At 43.5% G+C, this 17,999-nt stretch overlaps 1 protein-coding gene across 4 annotated transcripts in view; it reads right to left on the bottom strand.

Moving 5' to 3' along the window:
* NTRK3 (neurotrophic receptor tyrosine kinase 3) overlaps nt 1-17,999 on the bottom strand; it is a 421,592-nt gene that overhangs the window by 104,994 nt on the left and 298,599 nt on the right. The window contains exon 13 of one of the 4 annotated variants that reach the window (XM_083586419.1): nt 5,788-9,207. The exons of the other annotated variants lie outside the window; for them this stretch is intronic. Coding sequence (XP_083442545.1) covers nt 9,086-9,207 — 122 coding nt within the window. The 3' untranslated portion in view covers nt 5,788-9,085. Of the gene's footprint in view, nt 1-5,787; nt 9,208-17,999 lie in introns of those variants that run through there. 4 annotated transcript variants of the gene reach the window in all.

Genomic DNA, 17,999 nt, shown 5'->3' with positions numbered 1-17,999 from the left:
TGCTGGCCATGACGGCTATGCTCTGCTTCCATTGACAGAGGCAGTAATGCTTCTGAATTACCAGTTGCTGAAAAACAAAGGAGGGGAGAGTTCTGTTGCACCCAGGTCCTGTTTCCCATGGGCATCTGGGTGGCCACTGTGAAAACAGGATGCTGGACTAGATGGCCCATTGGCCCGATTCAGCTGTGGTCTTAATGTGCTCTTAACTGTGTGCAGGGATCACACGCAGGAGCAGGGCTATGCATCCAAGCCGCTCCAATGTTGTTTGTCCCTGTCACTAGGTCTTCTGCTCTCTTCCCAAGTTTCTGTATGAAGATCAGAAAAGGGAACACTAAGGAAGTAGCTGCTCATACATAGGGTTCCATGGGAGCAGGACATCAATATTATCATGTGTCCTGTTTTTGTGCTCCATTGGGGCACAGAGAGAAGTAGTATTCTCTACTCCTGCTGCTAAACATGAACACCCTACAAACAAGTAAATGTATGAATGGGGTTATTATATATTCCCACTACCTCGCTACCCTCCCCCTGCCATAAACAAACAGACTCTTTCCATTAGTAATGCTCTCAAGCTAACCCCTAGTAGATAAATTTCCCCTTCAGAGAATCTCTGGTCATTACTCTTGCAACTTGTTAAACTTTTATGCTGATTGATTGAGACCTTGGAGGGTTGGCAAATAACAAGGGAAGGAGGGCATCTCTACTGATTACACAAGCCAGAGCTGGGAATGTTCAAACTGGTAAACAAACAACTCATAAAAGGGGTGCTGCCCTCCGTCCATCAATTTGCCTTTCACACACTTTTCCTCCACTCCTTTGAGCCTCTGCTTAGCACTTTACCACCATATGAACTACTTTTTATCCCTTTCTAATACCTGAGTTTAACCTGAAGCACCTGCGGACTGCACCAAAAGTTCAGATCGAAATGAGAGGAAGATGCTCTGTTGACATTGCCAGAGCTCTGGGGGCTTATCATTCTCTAAGGGTGTACAAGCCTTCTTGGGAACTTTGATCTTCCCGGATTCCTGGATTCAAAAGGGCAAAGATGGAAGTCCCAGTGGACACTGGGGCCAAGGGAGGATGGAGAAGGCAGGTAAATCCTTTTGGATTTCCCCAGAGCAGGTTGGAGGGTGTGCCTTTGGAGAATTTGTGAAAAACAACTTCAATATAAACTATCCATATACGTTGGAAAACAAACAATATATAAATTGAAGAGTATTTGTTGGGGGTATTCTCTTACTTTCTGATGTCTTATAATAATTATAGCAACAATATAATTAGATCTGAGCGCAAGCAGGGGAGGGGGGGGAGACCGTAAGCATTTTTCACCTGCTTCTCACAAAACATGCATCACATTTCTTTGCAACGTTGACACCATTCTACAAAAGGGTGTTAAACTGTTAGCAGGGTGCGGGGAGGAGAAGGAGGAGTTTGGGAAAAGAGGGGATGTGCCCCTGTTGCCAAGGCATCAGAATAAACAGTTCCCCTTGCCCTGATCCTGCCATGCAAGTCGGTTTATAGTGCGTACAGGGATGTTCATTTTGATGCCAGACATCCACACTTCATTACTGTCAGTGGGATGCATGTTCAGGAACACTTCAGATGTGCCTACCCGTACACATTCTTCCCGAACTAGTCATGCATAATTATCTCCCATTAGAACTAGATTGGCTTGAGAGACTTGCACCAAAACACACTGACAGTTCCCATCACCATTGTAGCCTGCAGAAACAACAAGACAGAAAGCATCAGCTCAATGATCTGGACAACAAAGAGGTGTTTCCCCCTCTGAGATGGTTTCATTTGCTGTCAATGACATTGTCCCATGGGACAAACACAATTGGCCATGTGGCTCCATGCCATCATCAGGTTCACTATGTGTTCCCTGATTGGTTGAAATCACAGAGTAAAGTAGGAAGAAGTCCCAAACATGCACTGAAGAAGCAGTAGCGTATTAGGGTGGTGAATGAGCCTTGCAAATGGGGAAAGGCCATTAAGGTAACAGAGTTGCTTTTGCTGCCTGTATGTCTCCTTCTCCCACCCTCCTCACTGCTACACCATCACCCACTTTTGACATCCCACCTGATTCTTCCAATCCCATGTTGTCGTAAAATCGTAAATCAACGTGTGCTACACAGGCCTAGTGTAGGAAGGGTAGGGCAATAACCAGCACTTATCCTGCTACAACCTCAGCTGGGAAGAGGTGGGAGAGGTTGGCAGAGAACAAAACAAGGATCAAAGATAATGCAATACATATTGACTGTTCACTTCTGCAATGTTTTCTTTGGAAAAGAGCATTTTTCAGCATTTTTATTTTTGCAGTGGATGATAAGTCATATGCTAGCTTGTTCAGAGGCTCAATAAGTTAAGCAGACCAGACAGAGTGGCAACATTCCAGCTTTTCATTGGTGACTCACTGGAGTGTGGAGAGGCCAAAGCATGCAGGAAATCCTGCATTCAGTCTGCAGTTTAAAGGATCTGGTAGCCCAGGGGTGGAGGAATATCCAACCTGCAGGCCAGTCTTGTTCAACCAGGGAGTTCAATTTGACCTGAGTGACATCAGCTGATAGGCAGTTAAGGGACCTGCATTTGATGCCTGCAAAATGCAGGCTTCTTTCTCCCCTCCTCATCACCCAAGCTGGCTGTCAGGCACTTGGGAAACTTGCATGATGGGTTTTGAGAGATGGGTGAGACAACCCTCTTCTCAATCATGTGATGTCATAGGGATGTCTTGTGAAGGATAATCAGGTTGTCCCACTCACCTGTCAAAGATGCCTCACAAGGTGAGGCCAGATGCAGATTTGGCTTCCTGGAGCCAAAAAGACTCCACACCCCTTGGCTGTGAACCTGAAGACTCACTGTCAGTCAGAGTAGGCAATACTGAGATACAGTAGATGGACAGCCTGGTGTAAGACTGCTTTATATGTTGAAGCATAGCAGAAGGCACAGGCACAAGCTGTCTCTACACATGTAAAAGTGTTTATATGAAGGAGTGTACACTTGTTTACTTGCACAGCTCAACGGTTGTCTACACAGACTACATCTGCTGAGCACTTCATGTGAATAACTGCATGTGTGTAGAGCTCAATTAGTGTGGACACAGGTCCAGTGATTGTACACTTGATGAAAGTAATGTGTGAACACCTCTAGAGTGTAGTAGAGTGTAGCATACTCAAGCCTCTGAAAAGAGAGACAGACATGAGTTTCCAAGTAGGAGCAGTCTATTTGAGCAGTGGGAACATGGAATTTCAGCAGCAGCAATCTTTAAGGTCCTGTCCTTAACCATTCCCAACTTACCCCAATGCCAAATTTCCTTATGGATGTGGTGGTGGGGCTTCCCTTGGAGCTTTCCCTGGACACAGAAATCCATAGTTACTCTACTGTTCACTGCATCTACTCACCAGTCACAGAAGATACCCTAATTAGATGTGAATAGAAGGGAGAAAAGGGTGAAGAAAACCTGCCCCGGGTGCCAGCGGGATGTATAATGTCTGAAAGCCAGCTTTGGATATCAAAAAGACCATCAAAAGTAATGTCTTTATTTTTACTTATTAGGGACTAGCGTGAGACCATCAAAACTTCCTATATTTCTCCTGCTCCCATGATAGCTGTGGTGAAACTGCTGTTGCAACATCTTCTGATGTCAGTTCAAACAATTCCCCATCTTGGATTTTCCCTGAAGTTCTCAAGGACCCTCAGAGACAGTGGTAGATTGGCAGCAGTAAAAAGTAGTTTTTGTATCTGATGGCTCACGTAGCCACTGAAAAAGTTCTTTCTAGTTTGGTATGACACACAGACAAGAGGGGCCTTTCATATCATCCCTGAGGAATCTCAATATCCTTCTCCACTCTAGAGAGACAAAAGGGGGTAGTCTCTGGGTGACATGAATTTAACTTAATCTATGAGCAACTTTCCATCTACACATCACAGTTGAAGGCTACTGTCCTCCATTCTGACAGAGCCTTCTAGGGACATTTTAAAACTCTAGCAAGGCCACAAGGAAAAATGAAATAATCAACAGAAACATCTCAGACCCCTTAAGTAACAAGAATATGCACAGCTGAAGACAGCTTGAGAGTTCTGGCTAGATAAGGCCAAGCAACTAAAGAACAAAACTTCAAATTCCTCCACTACTTTAAAAGGACATGTCCTCATTTGCCCTTAAAAGTTGCTTCCTGCAACCATCTTTCACCTCTACACATAGCTTCTTCAGCCAACTGCTGACCTGTGATTATGCGACTGGCTTGAGTTGGCTCCAAATAGTTGTCCAAAGCAACACATGAAGTTAATGTGATTGTTCCCCTACAGTCAAAATTGTTAGAGGGGTTTTGAAGGAAGCCAAACAATGATTTTGGTACAAGCAATGGATCTTTCTCAAGGAAGGCCTCACACATCCAATGATCATTACCAGATTTCACTTAAGAAGAAATTCACAGCTACTATGTGGGGTTAGGGCTCCTCCTTTGTCCAGTTCATCTGTTGTTCTGCTGCCTCAGAATAAAATACATAACTTTTTTTTGAAAATAAGTTGGAACTATCAATATTCTGCACATCCATTAATTTCTCCTTATGGTAAGAAAGGTACCAGTTGTCCATATAAATGCAGCTGATATTGATTTTTTTATTTATTTTAAAAATCATGCATCTCTAGTCCACGTAATCTCCCTACTGTTGGCATCCCTAAGCCACTCTGGAAAAAAGAAGAGGAAGAAGAAGGGTTCAAAGATGGCTTACATGCCTATGTTCATTGCTGGCTGATGGAAGAGTTGCAATGACTTGCACATGTGAAAACTCATCAGCAATTATTTACATGAAACTTTGGTATTGCTACTCATCATCATCCTGCTTACTAGAATGCCTGAATCAAGTTTTCACCATTATGTGAAAGGAACCATCTTACGGAAAAGAATCCATCTCAGAGATGCACTTACTGTAGCTGTGCGGGACCATAAATCATCACAATCTTGGTACAATTGACCCCCATAACATTTTCACCACATTATCACAATGCTACAATTTGAACCTACCATAACTTGGGAAAAGGTTATGAAATTTTACTTCTAAATGTGATTGGCTGGTTGATGTCCCTAGAACAGGAGAATTGGCTCAATAGTTAGTGACCGTTCCTCCTCAGTGAGATGGCATAGATTAGCTGTCCCCAACCTTGAGTCATCAGGTGCTGTTGGACTACAACTTTAATCATCCCTAGCTAGCATGGTCAATGGTTACTGGTAGTTGTAGTACAACAATAGCTGAGGGTCCAAGGTTGGGCAAATGGAAATTTCCATTCATTCATCATTCTTGAAGACATTATAAGAGCCAAGAAGAACTCCAGAGGGGCCGCTTTGCCTGGCCAGCTAAGAAACCCTCTGAAAGACTCAACAACTGCACTGATTGGAATCTTTGTAAACTACCTTAATGAATTAGCTTGTTTTATCTGCATAAATTAGCTTTATTACTTTACCAGCACAATCTCAGCCCACTGGTGATTAATTACAGCTCTATTTCACTCTGCTTGACAACAGTATCTCCTCACAATGCAGTGCCTTTCAGTGGACTCAGTTCACACATTCAACTGCTAGCCAGCAAGTGTCAAGTTATTAAGTGGTGCATACATGTCTGTGTGGACCAGCTCAAAGGTCAAATAGCATCCGCCACATGACAAATAATTTCATTTCTCCCTACAGCACATGCCATTTGGCTTCTGTAGCAATGATGAGAAAAGACACGTCATTGGGAATTTTATTGATTTGTTTTGCTTTCAAAAGGAAAGACTCCGTGCAGCAGTTTAATTAGAAAATAAAGTGTTTATTAAGAAACTAGACATCAAAGACCCCTAGAGTCTCTGTGAAAGGGGATGTTCCCATTTTCATAGCACAAGATGACAGACATGGTATAAGAGAAGAGAAATGATCAGGGGTGGAGGAGTCTCGTTGGTGGGAAATGAGGTAATGATTTACAATAATTAAAATCAGGAACAACTTTTCCCTTAAAACCTGCGACGTAAAGCCAACAATTGCAAGTGCCCAAGGCCTGGATCTCCTACCCACCCTGCCCCACTTTTCAGCATTAAGGAACTACCAGAGACTTTTCCACTGCTCAAGTCAGTCCTTCCAAAACTACGCGGTGAGAACTGTGTCAAAAGAAATAAACCCGACCATTCAAGACTAGTGTGAGTTCAGCAGATCCACCCATGGAGTAGGACATCTGGTGACTCTCTGCATCACACCTTGGGAGAAGGCAAGGTCAGAGCAATCAAGCTTCTGCTGGGGGTGTTCAAATTTGGCCAAGTTTCTGCTATGGGTGTGATTGGGAAAAATCAACTGCTGCTGATGCAGACACAAAGCAGCCATAACTTCCTGTTGGCTCCCTGTGCGAGTCACTGTTCTCAGCCTACCACTCCAAACAGTGACCCACACAAAGTAGGAGTGGTTTCCTCTGCAGGTGTTTAGCTGCTCCCTTTCCACACTTTCAACAAAAATATTTCTTATCTGGTAAAAGACGAATGTGTGCTTCCAGTTTTAATTCAGTGTACAATAGATCTCAGAAGTATGAGAAACAACGATCAGCCACACTTCCATTTGTCCCATGATCTCGAGTTACAGGTTTGAGAGGTTCTTTGTTTTCTTTTCTTTTGTTCTGCCACTTTCCCTGGGAAAACCTAGCTGAGACAAACGTCAATTCACAGAAAACCAAACCGATGTTTGCTCTGGTGGGGTTTCCGAAGGAAAGTGGTAGGACAGAAGAACAACCTCTCAGACTCGTAACTAGGAATCATAGGACAAATGGGAGTGTGGACATGCCTTAAGTTGATCACAGTGAGGAAAAATGTAATGGTGTTCCTGGAAATTTGTAATACCAACACCAGGACACGTTGAGTTAGCCTCAGATCTGGGTTGAGAAACAACAACAAGCAAGACAAATGGTCCTGTGAATGTAACCCAAACTGGAGATTAGGCCCACATTGTTTCCCAGCATTCTCTGCTTTGACAAAGAGCCTCTCAGAATTTTGCTTTGGTTAACATTTTGGTTGCTTTGTTTCTTATTTAATTCGAACCAAATCCACTCTTCCAGTCTTGAAAAGGAGGCAAACGCCTGTGGTTACACTGTCATTTCATTAAAACTGCTAGCTTTATATTTGGGCTCCAGTTCACTCGGCTATCTGCGCAAACTGGCAAAAGATGGAATAAAGTGATGCATGGCTTTCGAGAAGTATCCTGAGGAGAAATTTGAAGAGAAGATCCCAGCAGATGCATGAAAGGGCAACGTTAGTGGAATGTCTTCAGCTCTGGTACCTCAAGCTTCAAAATTCTCCCCCCCCCCTCTGCCTATGAAGTTACCAACCAGAATGAGCAATTTTGGAAACTATATAATATGGAGAGAGCATTTGAGAAAATTGATGTCTCCATCGCTCATGGGCTGTTAAGAGACCTCATGACCCTCTACCACCTGCTAGAATCCTGCAAATTGTTTAACAGAAGGCCTGCCTGTGTTTAACAGATTTGCATAAGTAAATTTTCTTCAAAGCATGTTCAACCTAGAATCTGAAGGGGTGGGAAGAGAACTCTATCTACTATTGGTCATTTCATAGAACACATACTTACCAGATAGAGTTGTGTTTTTTTTTAATTAAATTAAAAATAAACTCCTGAGGGTGGTATTCAAGGATTGGTTACCCTTCCACTCCCACCATTATGATAAGTTTTGGGGATGCAGTTAAAATGATAAGAAGAAAGGAATGTGTCTACGTATAGATACTAATATTGATCCAAGTCCAGAATCAATAGTTGTGTTTATGTCAGAGAATAAGCAATGAAATTTTGACTCAGATCCCCCTTTGCTTAGTTTGTATGCCTTGAGCCAACCATTTGGTGTGCACGACAGAATTATAATACATCTCTAACTCGGTGGAAAAGAAATGGGAGGTTATGGTGATGGAAGGAGGTGTTCAGGAAGGCAAAAGAGACGGTTGGTTTGCAGATTGGGGGTGGAAATACACTTGTGTGGCCTTCCACACTTCTCTTTCTCTGCCCTATTGGCATATCACTGACTGGGATCACCACTCCTCATCCATCCAGGTGTGAAGTCCAGGAGAGCACCGCCTTGCCCTACACCTCCCGCCCCCAAGTAAAGCCATTATACAAGCAGCAGGGAAGAGGCTGGTGTACAAAAAAATGGAACACTGAGATAGCTGAAGAGAGGCTCTAACACACAAAACGCACGCGCACACACAAACAGAAAGATCCTCCTAGGACATTTGTATTTTTTTTTTTTAAAAAAACCAAACCCAAAGCCACTGGTATCTTTTCCTCCAGGTAGGGTAGCAGAACTTCTCCATCGTCACAAAAAAACCCATCGTTTCTGTGTAACAGCTTGGGGCTAGGTGGACGGAGGGGTGGGGTGGGGACAGAAGTGGGATGGAGGGGGGCTGGCTTTGTTCTTACCAAGGGTCTTCACTCTGTTAAAGCATCTTCTGTACTCCCCATCTTCTCTTCCACGGGGGCATCTCCCATGACCTGGCCACCACCATGAGTGACTGATCTAGCAGGCGGCTTTAACAGAATGTTGTGATGTCACAAGGATTCCAGGTGGGAAGGGCCACAGCTAAAGTTGCTGGACTTCAATTGGTCGGTTTCGTTCTTTTTTTAAAAAAAAAATTTAAGCAAAGTGCAACTGCTGGGATGACGCCTTCAAGGTTTTTTACATAAAAAAAGAAACTTTTTTGTTTTTGTTTTGTTGCTCTGCTTTGCTCTTGTTGTGGCTTGCAGGAAACACCGTGACCAACAGAGGGAAAGAACACAGTGACCAACAGAGGAGAAGAATAACCCTGTGATCTGGTGACAGAAAAATAATAATATATTGTATATAACCCCTTGGTCTTTTTCAGCATGGTGCAGACTGAGGTCCAGTCCCACAAGGCGGCGGCTTTGATCCATATACAGACCGCAGTCTCCCACTGTGTCCCACAGCGATCAAAGGGCACAGTCAACAAACTTGACATCAGAACAATGAAACCTTTCAGGGAGGTTTTTGATTTGATATGTTTTTGTCTTTGTTTTTGCTTTGCACCGTTGTTTGTGGTTTTTTAAAAGCCATGACGTCCTTTGCTGAAATAAACACTGACATCCTCAACATAAATGCCATGATGGTTAAGAGGATTAGAATGTCCAGGAAGGGTTATTGGATTCAACATAATTTCTCTGAAACCTAAAGCAGGGAAAGGGGGAATGGGAGACAAAGGGGGGAGGAAAGAAAACACAGAGAAGAGAGAAAAAAGAAAAAAAGGGGAAAAAATAAAGCAATCCCACAAAATAAAGATCCAAACTAGAAAAGAACAGAGAGATAGTGACATACATGTAATTGTTTTCAAAAGAACTAAAAGGAATAAAAGTAGCCACCTGGCTGCAGTTGGGGTACATCCATGTTGTCTCGTAAACTGCTACCTTCCCCCTCCTATCTGATTAAAATTAAAAGCTGCATTGAGCAGGGCACATTCTGAATTAGAGGAAGGAGATAAGAGGCTTGCCTTCTTTGCATTCCATTTCTCTGGGTTGCATCCAACAAAATTTTACTCAAGGCAGACCCATTATAATGGACCAAAGTTAACAATTCCTATTAATTTCAACCAGTCTACTCTGAACAAAACATAATTGGATACAACCCTCCTGCCACGCTTTCACTTTAAACCTGCCTTTCTTCCAACATGGAACTCAAGATGGCGTGTATAGGATTCCCTGGGTGTTTTCTGGCTGAGCAAAGACTCATCCTAGACCTGCTTAGTTTCAGCAAAGTGGTGGTGCCATATTTATTTACACATATGCACCATCCTGTTCCCAGGGGTTGGGGTATGGGATACCTTTCAACTGGGCTCAGAAACCAGCCTTGGGTAAGCAGCACCACAACACTTATTCAGTGGGACATCTCTGTTTAACACCACCTTCCTTAGTTAATTTATTTCTTATTAAATGACCTGGATGCGCCTGAGCTTTCATTGCTTCCCTTTGCTCCACGGTGGCCTACAAGAGCAACCATCTATGTGATCACATTTGGGCACTTGGGGGTACAGAATCGTGTTCTCAGAGGGCAACCTGACAACTGGCTCAGAGAGACCCCAAATCCTTGAGGATGGGTCCATGCAGTGATCTAATTCACCTCTTCTGTAGACATGATGTGGACTGCTGGCAGGTTCTCAACATGCCTGCAATCATAAAATTTAACACGGCAATATGTGGTGACTTTTTGAGTAATCTTTTCCACACTTTGAGTGGGAACAATTGCTATGTAAATAAGCAATATGTATTGCACTATTGGTAATGATCTGGAAATGTCCCCACCATGCTTACAAAGGAGCTACTTTATGTGACCAAGCCTAGCCTTGTAAATAAGTCTACAGATGTGCCTGTCATTTGTTTCACCGGTATGCTATGAAACTTTCGTTTTCTCAGATCATAACCTCTAATTTCATCTACTTACTAAATAGAGTGCACACTTAAACAATCTACAGGTGTCTCTGGTTTATGTCAACTGGAGATGCTGGGACAGAGATGTTGCTGGACTCCAACTCCCATCAGCCCCAAGCAGCACAGCCAATAGTAAGGGATGATGGAAAAGGTACCCAAGCAACATTGGGAAGGTCATGTCCTAGAGGTCACCTACGCACTATAGTTAGTTGACTGGCAAATTACTCTCTTTGTTGGTGAACTGGCTCTTAATTTTGCTAGAGTGTTATGGGTTTCTGAATTCTGAATGTTTCAGTAATTGGAGAGCAATATAAAATGACTGTAAAAGTTAGCTAACTTTTACAGCACCTATAATGGACATCTAAATTGAAAATGCAGCTCCAGGTTAAAACAAACAACATTTTATGTTTCATGGCTTGCTGCTAGATCCCTAGAACAGCGGCTGTCTCACTTGGTCCACTACCCTCTTCCGTGCTATAAATTCCTTTCTCAATTGACATAAAGCTCATGTACCTGTCTGAACCTATTTGAAATGTTGGAAGTAATCCCAGAATGGGTAGGGTGGTCCCATCTTTCCCTGCACCAAAGTCTTCTCAGGATAAGGCAGGTGAGGGGAACCATTAGTTCTCCAGATGTTGATGAACTACAACCCCCATTAAGCATGGCCAATGACCTGGGATGATGGGAGCTGAAGTTCAGCAACATCTGGAAGGCCCAAGGTCCCATACCCAGTTAGATGGGGAGCAGGTAGAAAAAAATACTGATGCTTATGGCAGACACTGCTGACTTCTGAAAGAACAGGCAAACTTGATTGGGAAAGGGTTGTGGAGCATTCTTGTAATGCAGAAATTCCCAAGTTCAGTTCCAGGCATCTCCAGTTAGGGCTTGGAGAGACCCCTGTTTGAAACCCCGGAGAGCCACTGCCAGTCAGAGCAGACAATACTGAGTTTGAAGGACCTGTGGGTCAGACTCAGTGTGAAGCAGCTTCCTATGATCCTATTGATCCATATTTGGTGGCAAATAATTTGGCCTTTGCATTGGTGTGGTTGTACCTCTTAGGAGGATGAATTGAGGGCTGAGATGATCCTGCGTCACCTTCACTGTTGGGAGAGATCTACCCAAACATTGGTCAATCATTTTTAATGGACTAACAATACCCTGCCAACATCATAACCTGACTATTATTTGAGCATTTTCACACATGAGACTTCGGTGGCCTTTTACAATTCCTGCACCTGTAACACAAATGTAAAAATTATATTGCCTAAAGAGTTCTGGCAGAGGACATTTTTCTGCCTCTCTTGTAATAGTAGAGCTTTGGGGTTGCTTGTCAATTGGCAATAGGTTCAGAGCAGACAAAAGGAGGAGCTTGTTCACACAAAGCATATATAACAATATGGCCTACGGTAATGACCAATGGGTTAGAAGGCTTCAAAAAGAATTAGAGAAATTTTCTAGAGGGTTGACCAATGGCTATTTCTCATGACAGCCAAATCAAACTTCTATATCCAACACTTGAATCTCAAGTGTTGGGACTATATCTAACACTTGAATCTCAAGTGTTGGGACATACTTCAGAAAGACACCTCCCTCGAAGGGTGGATATGGGGCTTAGTAAAAAAAATAAAATCGTATTGGTTCTCAAGTGAAGGGGAATTACACTTTGTAATCAGGGTAACAATCTCCCTGCACCTTTAATCAATTACAGAAAAAACAGATTATGTCGCTGCACAGTATGCAATAAGGAAAATGTGTAATTTGACCCTTAGTCCAATGCAGCAAGGATCTTTTATTTTCATTCAGCGTATGTTAGAAGCCCCTGGAAATTGTCCTTTGATTGCTTTGCAACAAAACGTGGTCTCTACATTTCATAAATTGATAATAATGTGTTCACATCTTAAACTTCCCCCTACCCCCTATACTAAAGATCATTTGCAAATGTGCACAATGAAAGCAGCAGGCTGAAAGGTAATTCTAGTACCATGTGTGAAAATGCTCTTACGCTTCCCCTTACAGATTCCTCACAAATCTTCTTACCCAGTTTTGCTTCGTATGGATCAGAAACCAAGATGGCTCTTGCTTGGCTCAAATCATTTTTCACCATATGTGAAATCAGCAATGTTACCAATAAGCTGGAGTTTGGTATAAGTGAATGTCCCCTACTGCCTGCTTAGCTGGCACTCAGAAATCTAAATGTTATCAAGAGTCACAGCTAGAGAAGATGGTAAGGGAATCTTTTCTCAGATCTCCTGTGTTTTTAAAAAGGTGTACATGAAACTGTAGGGTTGCTAACTCAAATTAGGGCCAAAGAAGGGTAGGGATTCAAATTGAGGATGATTTGGTTCAGGAAACCTTAGTGAATGCTGCATTTCTGTTCTGAATTGATATCTCTTCCCACATGGCCACATATAACCTTAAAAAAAAGCATAACCCAAAAGGGGATGGACCTCCCAACATTACAACTAATTTGGGCCTTGATTTTGCAAAACTTCGTTGAAAACAAAGCTGTCCATGTATTATTGTGTTGTTTAAAAAAAAAACAACAAGGATTTTTTTTCCAAAAGGGGGAAATGGAAGGAAAAGTCCACACCATACCTGAAGGCCCAAAGCTATCCAAACCATAATGAAAATTATGAAAATGTCCGAGCATGTTGGGCAAGGAGAGGGTTTGTTCCTTTCCCTCTTTGCCAGTTGCTGGAGACGACATTCTCGACAATCATGAAACAGAGGAGAAGCATGAATATGGAAGGCTTTGACGACTGCTGATGGAGACAAAGGACTGAGGTTGGGTTGAGGTTGGTCTACACATCATGAAGTAAATCTTAAACAACAGGAAAGCAGTGGCTGGAAGGGGGAGGCTGGAAGGACAGGTGAAATGATGCTGCTTGTCACAGAGAGGTCACTATGCCCCTTGGCTCTAGCTGCTCACCTTCTCAACAGTTCTAACACCTCTTCCCCTGCCTTCTCTGCCCCTGCTCCCACTTTTCCTTTCTGGATTTTCATCTCTCCATTCTTAAATGCAAAGAAAGAGGCACTTCATCTCACTTTATAGAGCAGGGGTGGCAAACTGCTTTGACCCCCAGGGCCATATTCTCTTCTGGACCACTTTCTGGGGCTCACATGCCAATGGTACCCTAGTTTAAAAACAACAACAAACCAAAATAGTAGGCTAGTTTCTACACACACACCCCTCTATCCTTCATCTAGACAAGCAAGTGGCATTATCTGAGTTCCAAGACACATTACAACCAGGTAAAATCACTTGAGGAGGGTGTTAAGCAGTGTGAATCACTGCCACCAACTCAACTTCCAGGGCATTGGGAGATGGGTGCCCCTAAGCATGGCATCGCCCATGTTTTGTGACTGCTGTCAGTTATGGCACCACTTCATTGCCATAGAGGTTAGGTCTACTTCAAGGACTTCAGGAAAGAGAAAAGTAGGAATAGCTGCTACCTCAAGTTGCAGTTGTCATCAAGGTCACAAACACACACACCCCACAAACCATTCCTGGAGCACAGCATTACAGACCCACAGGACATTAATTTGCCAAGGGTGTCTGAACTCTGCTGTTCATCTCGGTGGTAGAATTTTGGTGTGGTTAATTAGACTGTGAGAATATAAGAAGACCCTGCTGGATCAGACCAATGGCCCATCTAGTCCAGCATCCTATTCTCACAGTGAGCAACCAGATGCCAATGGGAAGCCTGAAAGCAGGACCTGAGAACAGCAGCTCTCTCCCCATTTATGCTCACCAGCCACTGGCATTCAAAAGCATACAGCCTCCGACAGTGGAGGTAGAGCATAGCCACCATACTGCTTCAGATTGTAGGTGGTGGGCGCCATTTTGGTATGCTCTCCAATGTAATAACTTCCTGTAACTAACCAACAGTGGGAGAGAGAAAAGCACACAAGAGTTCTAGTCCATCTGGTTTCCTGCTGTGCTACTACTTTTCCACCTGTTTTTAAAAACCCAGCACACATACACACTTAATGGCTGATGAAGTGGTGCTACCCATTCCACTGTCACAGGATTCTTATAACAATATAATTCCACTGGCTACTGAAATGTATCCACAGTAAATGTGTGCCTGACTGTTATTCCAAAACCCAAGTCTGAAGTGCCATGGAAGGTCTGCTTAGAGCTGTTGGACCAAAAACTGCTTATTTCACACATGCAGTTATCATTTGATGCTGCAGTCAGCCAGAGAGACGCAGTCATGTGTGAATGAGCCCCAGAGACTCTGTGTCCACATTAGCTCATTTGCAGCACAAATAGGTAGTTTTTCCTCAATCTGGAATTGTTTGTGCTTATCCTCAATATGCTGCTTTCAATATAGATTGATTCTAGATCCTGCGATCCAAAAGGGTAGGCATGGTTACTCGACACACGTTTCAAAACCCTCCCTTTGTTTAGGTCATCCACACCTTTTCCCAAGCCCCAGGTGAATGAACAAATAAGTGGTGACTGTGATCTTGATATCAGTCCACCCACAACACCATTGGACAGGTATGGACTCCATTCCACCCCATTGCCAGGACCACCCACATCTGCTTTCAAATGGACACACTGCAGGATAACGCAGAATCAACCTGCATTGAGCTTCTTATTTTCAGAATGAAGAAGCACTTTTCAGAGGCAAAAAAATATGTGATTTCTCTAGACTGTGCATGGGCTACACAGGAAAAAAACAAACAAACAAGTACTCAGTCTCCATTGATTCTAAAGTAAAATGCAGTGTGTACGCAGCTTGTTTGACAAATGTGAATTTACCACTGACTTTCATTGCTTAAGGACCTTGGTTATGGGGTGGACATTAATGAAAAGGGATGACAAGCAAATAAAAAAAGAAGTCAATCCAATTCCGCCCCCACCCATCTGAGATTTCCATATTACGAACATGGGATCTTTACTGTTGGAATCATTAAACTTTCCACAGGAGCCCTTTCCTCCACCTATCAGAACCCTGCTGTTTCCCTGTTAAATACGAGACATTCCTCTATTAGCTGGGATCACACGTCTGTTTTTTCTGGCACACTTTAATGGAATGGAATGATTCCAAAGTGCTAACTGCTGTGGTCTGAGAGATTGGAAAGGACATAGATCCTAAATATCTCCATCACTCCCCCAACCACTGCCCTGTGTAAAGACCCAGAACAAAAGTGAGGGAGGGGGAGCATTTACTAGAGCAAGAGGGGAGGTGGGGAGATGAGGAATCATTTCCAGGAGGGAGGCTTAATCAAGACCCACAATAAGCTGAACTGCAGCGGTGCCAAGTTGGCAGCTTCCTGTCGGTCATTGCGACCCTGACATGTTCTTCTGCAGGAGCAAAAGGAGTATATCTTCCCACAGTGTGCCGAGACCTCCCATCACAGGGCCAAGAAACTCTGCCAAGGATGTCAGGCCAATCCATCACGCTTTTCACTAGACCCAAGCCAGGGGTGTGCAGGAGGTCACGGAAGGGGAGAACTCCGTTACCCACACATATGGGCCACCCAGCATAAATGTCCAGGGAGAATACGAGAGAATTTCATGTCTAGCCAAGACGTTTACAAAAGCCAGGATGGACTGGATATCAAATAATACAGAGGAAGGCAGCCAAAGAACAGCTATGTTCAGACATTATGGGAATTTTTACAAGGGGAGGGCATTAACATTCACTTTTCATCAAGCCTCTGGGGTCCACATGTCAGTGGTGGGTGTGGGTACTCCACACTCTCACAAACTCCACACTCTCATAGTCCCCTTCCAGTTGATCCATGAAGATTAGTTTGGGAATGGAGAGTTGGGGTGTGTGTGATTTAGTTCACATTTCAAGGCAAACTTCCCCAATTTGCATTTTCCAAAACAGTATGTGTACCAAAACATAGACGTCCTTTAAAATGTGCACTTATCTGAATTCTGCAATGCCAATAATGTGTACAAAAATGCATATGCTAGGGCAAAGTGTGCGTGAAATGCATATATTTGTGGAAATAACATGGAGTGTACAGCTTTTGGCAAATGCTGAAGGTGCGCCTTTTACCCTGGCCTTTGACACCTGAGACGTGTGATTGTAATCTGGTTTATTCTGAATTTTTAAATTATAAATTGCTGTAACCTATCTTGGGACCTGCTAGTGAAGGTCAGCTAATTCATTTATTCATTCATTCAATTAATAATATAATTGGCAAACAATGCAGTCTCTGGATAAGTCTCATATAAATATACCGGAAGATAAATTTCTGTCATTGCCTAGTCAACAGACCCACTATTTCAGGAACAGCCAATGGGGAGCTCTTGAGATGCTTTGTACTACAGCTCCCACCACCCCTAGCTACTGGCCATTCTCGAAGAGGCTGATGGGAACTGTTGCTCATCAAAGCACAAGAAGAGCCTGCTAAATCAGGCCAATGGCCCATCTGGTCCAACATCCTGTTGTCACAGTGGCCAATCAGATGCCTGTGGGAAAACAGCAAGTGAGGCCCGAACACAAGAGCATTGTCCCCTCCTGAGGATTCCAGCAACCGGTACATTCAGAAGAAGCACTATTGCTTCGGACTGTGGAGGCAGAGCATCACCATCATGGCTGCAGCTTTCTCCTCCATGAATTTATCTACTCCTCCTTTAAAGCCATCCAAGTTGGCGGCCATCAAGACCTCCTGTGTGAGCAAGTTCCACAATTTAACAATGCTCCCACTACTTCTAGAGAGCATCACTGTGGCTGTAGCAGTTCCAGGCCTCAGCAACAAATGCAAGGAAACTTTCTCTCTCTGTCTCCCAAATTAGATCAAGTTCTCAACCAAATTCCCAGACCGTTGTATTTTGCAAGAAAGTCAGGAGATGGATGGATGGACCAACAAAGTCGGCACCATCTGAGTGAGTTATGTGAAGCATTCAGGACAGCAGGATGCTAACAAACCAGCTGCTAAATGCTGGACTGTCATCAAGCAGCAGTTCTTCTCCTTGAAACAAATAAATGCCCAAGCCACAGCGCTGCATGCTTGTTAATCAGCAGTTCCATTATCACTGGGCAGATAGCCCTCTAATGGACACCCACAGGGTTGTAGCCTGTGCAACATGCATTGCCATTCCTTTGATTGATTCACCCTCAAGATAATCAAGTAAATGAGGGAGGATGCAATGTTTCTCCAGGAAATGTTCAGCGGTGAATACATTGATCTTTGCACTTAGCTGGTTTCCATATGAGGATGTGGGGTGGGGGCTAACCTTGTTCTGAAACAATTTCAAGATGCCTGAACCTTCCTCTTGATTCAGGGCCTGTATTCAGGCAGGGAACGGGAATGGAAAATGAGCTGTTCTACCATGGGGCAGGAAGTTGCCAACCTTGTTCTCCATCAGATGTTTTGGACCGCCAGCTGTGCTGACTGGGGCTGATGGAAGTCGTGGTCCAAAACATCTGATGGAGAACAAGGTTGATAAAGGCTGGCATAAAGGACCTCCCCAAGCAGTCTGTGTTCCATCTGAGGAGGTATTGGTGTTTTGTGGTACAGAGCACATGTTCCACACAGAGAAGGCCCCAAGTTCAAGCCTAGCATCTT

The sequence above is a fragment of the Podarcis filfolensis genome (assembly GCF_964270895.1).
Source record: "Podarcis filfolensis genome assembly, chromosome: 14".
NCBI lineage: Eukaryota > Metazoa > Chordata > Lepidosauria > Squamata > Lacertidae > Podarcis > Podarcis filfolensis.
Note: the sequence above shows the minus strand (reverse complement) of the source record. Positions and strands in the feature narration are given on the sequence as shown.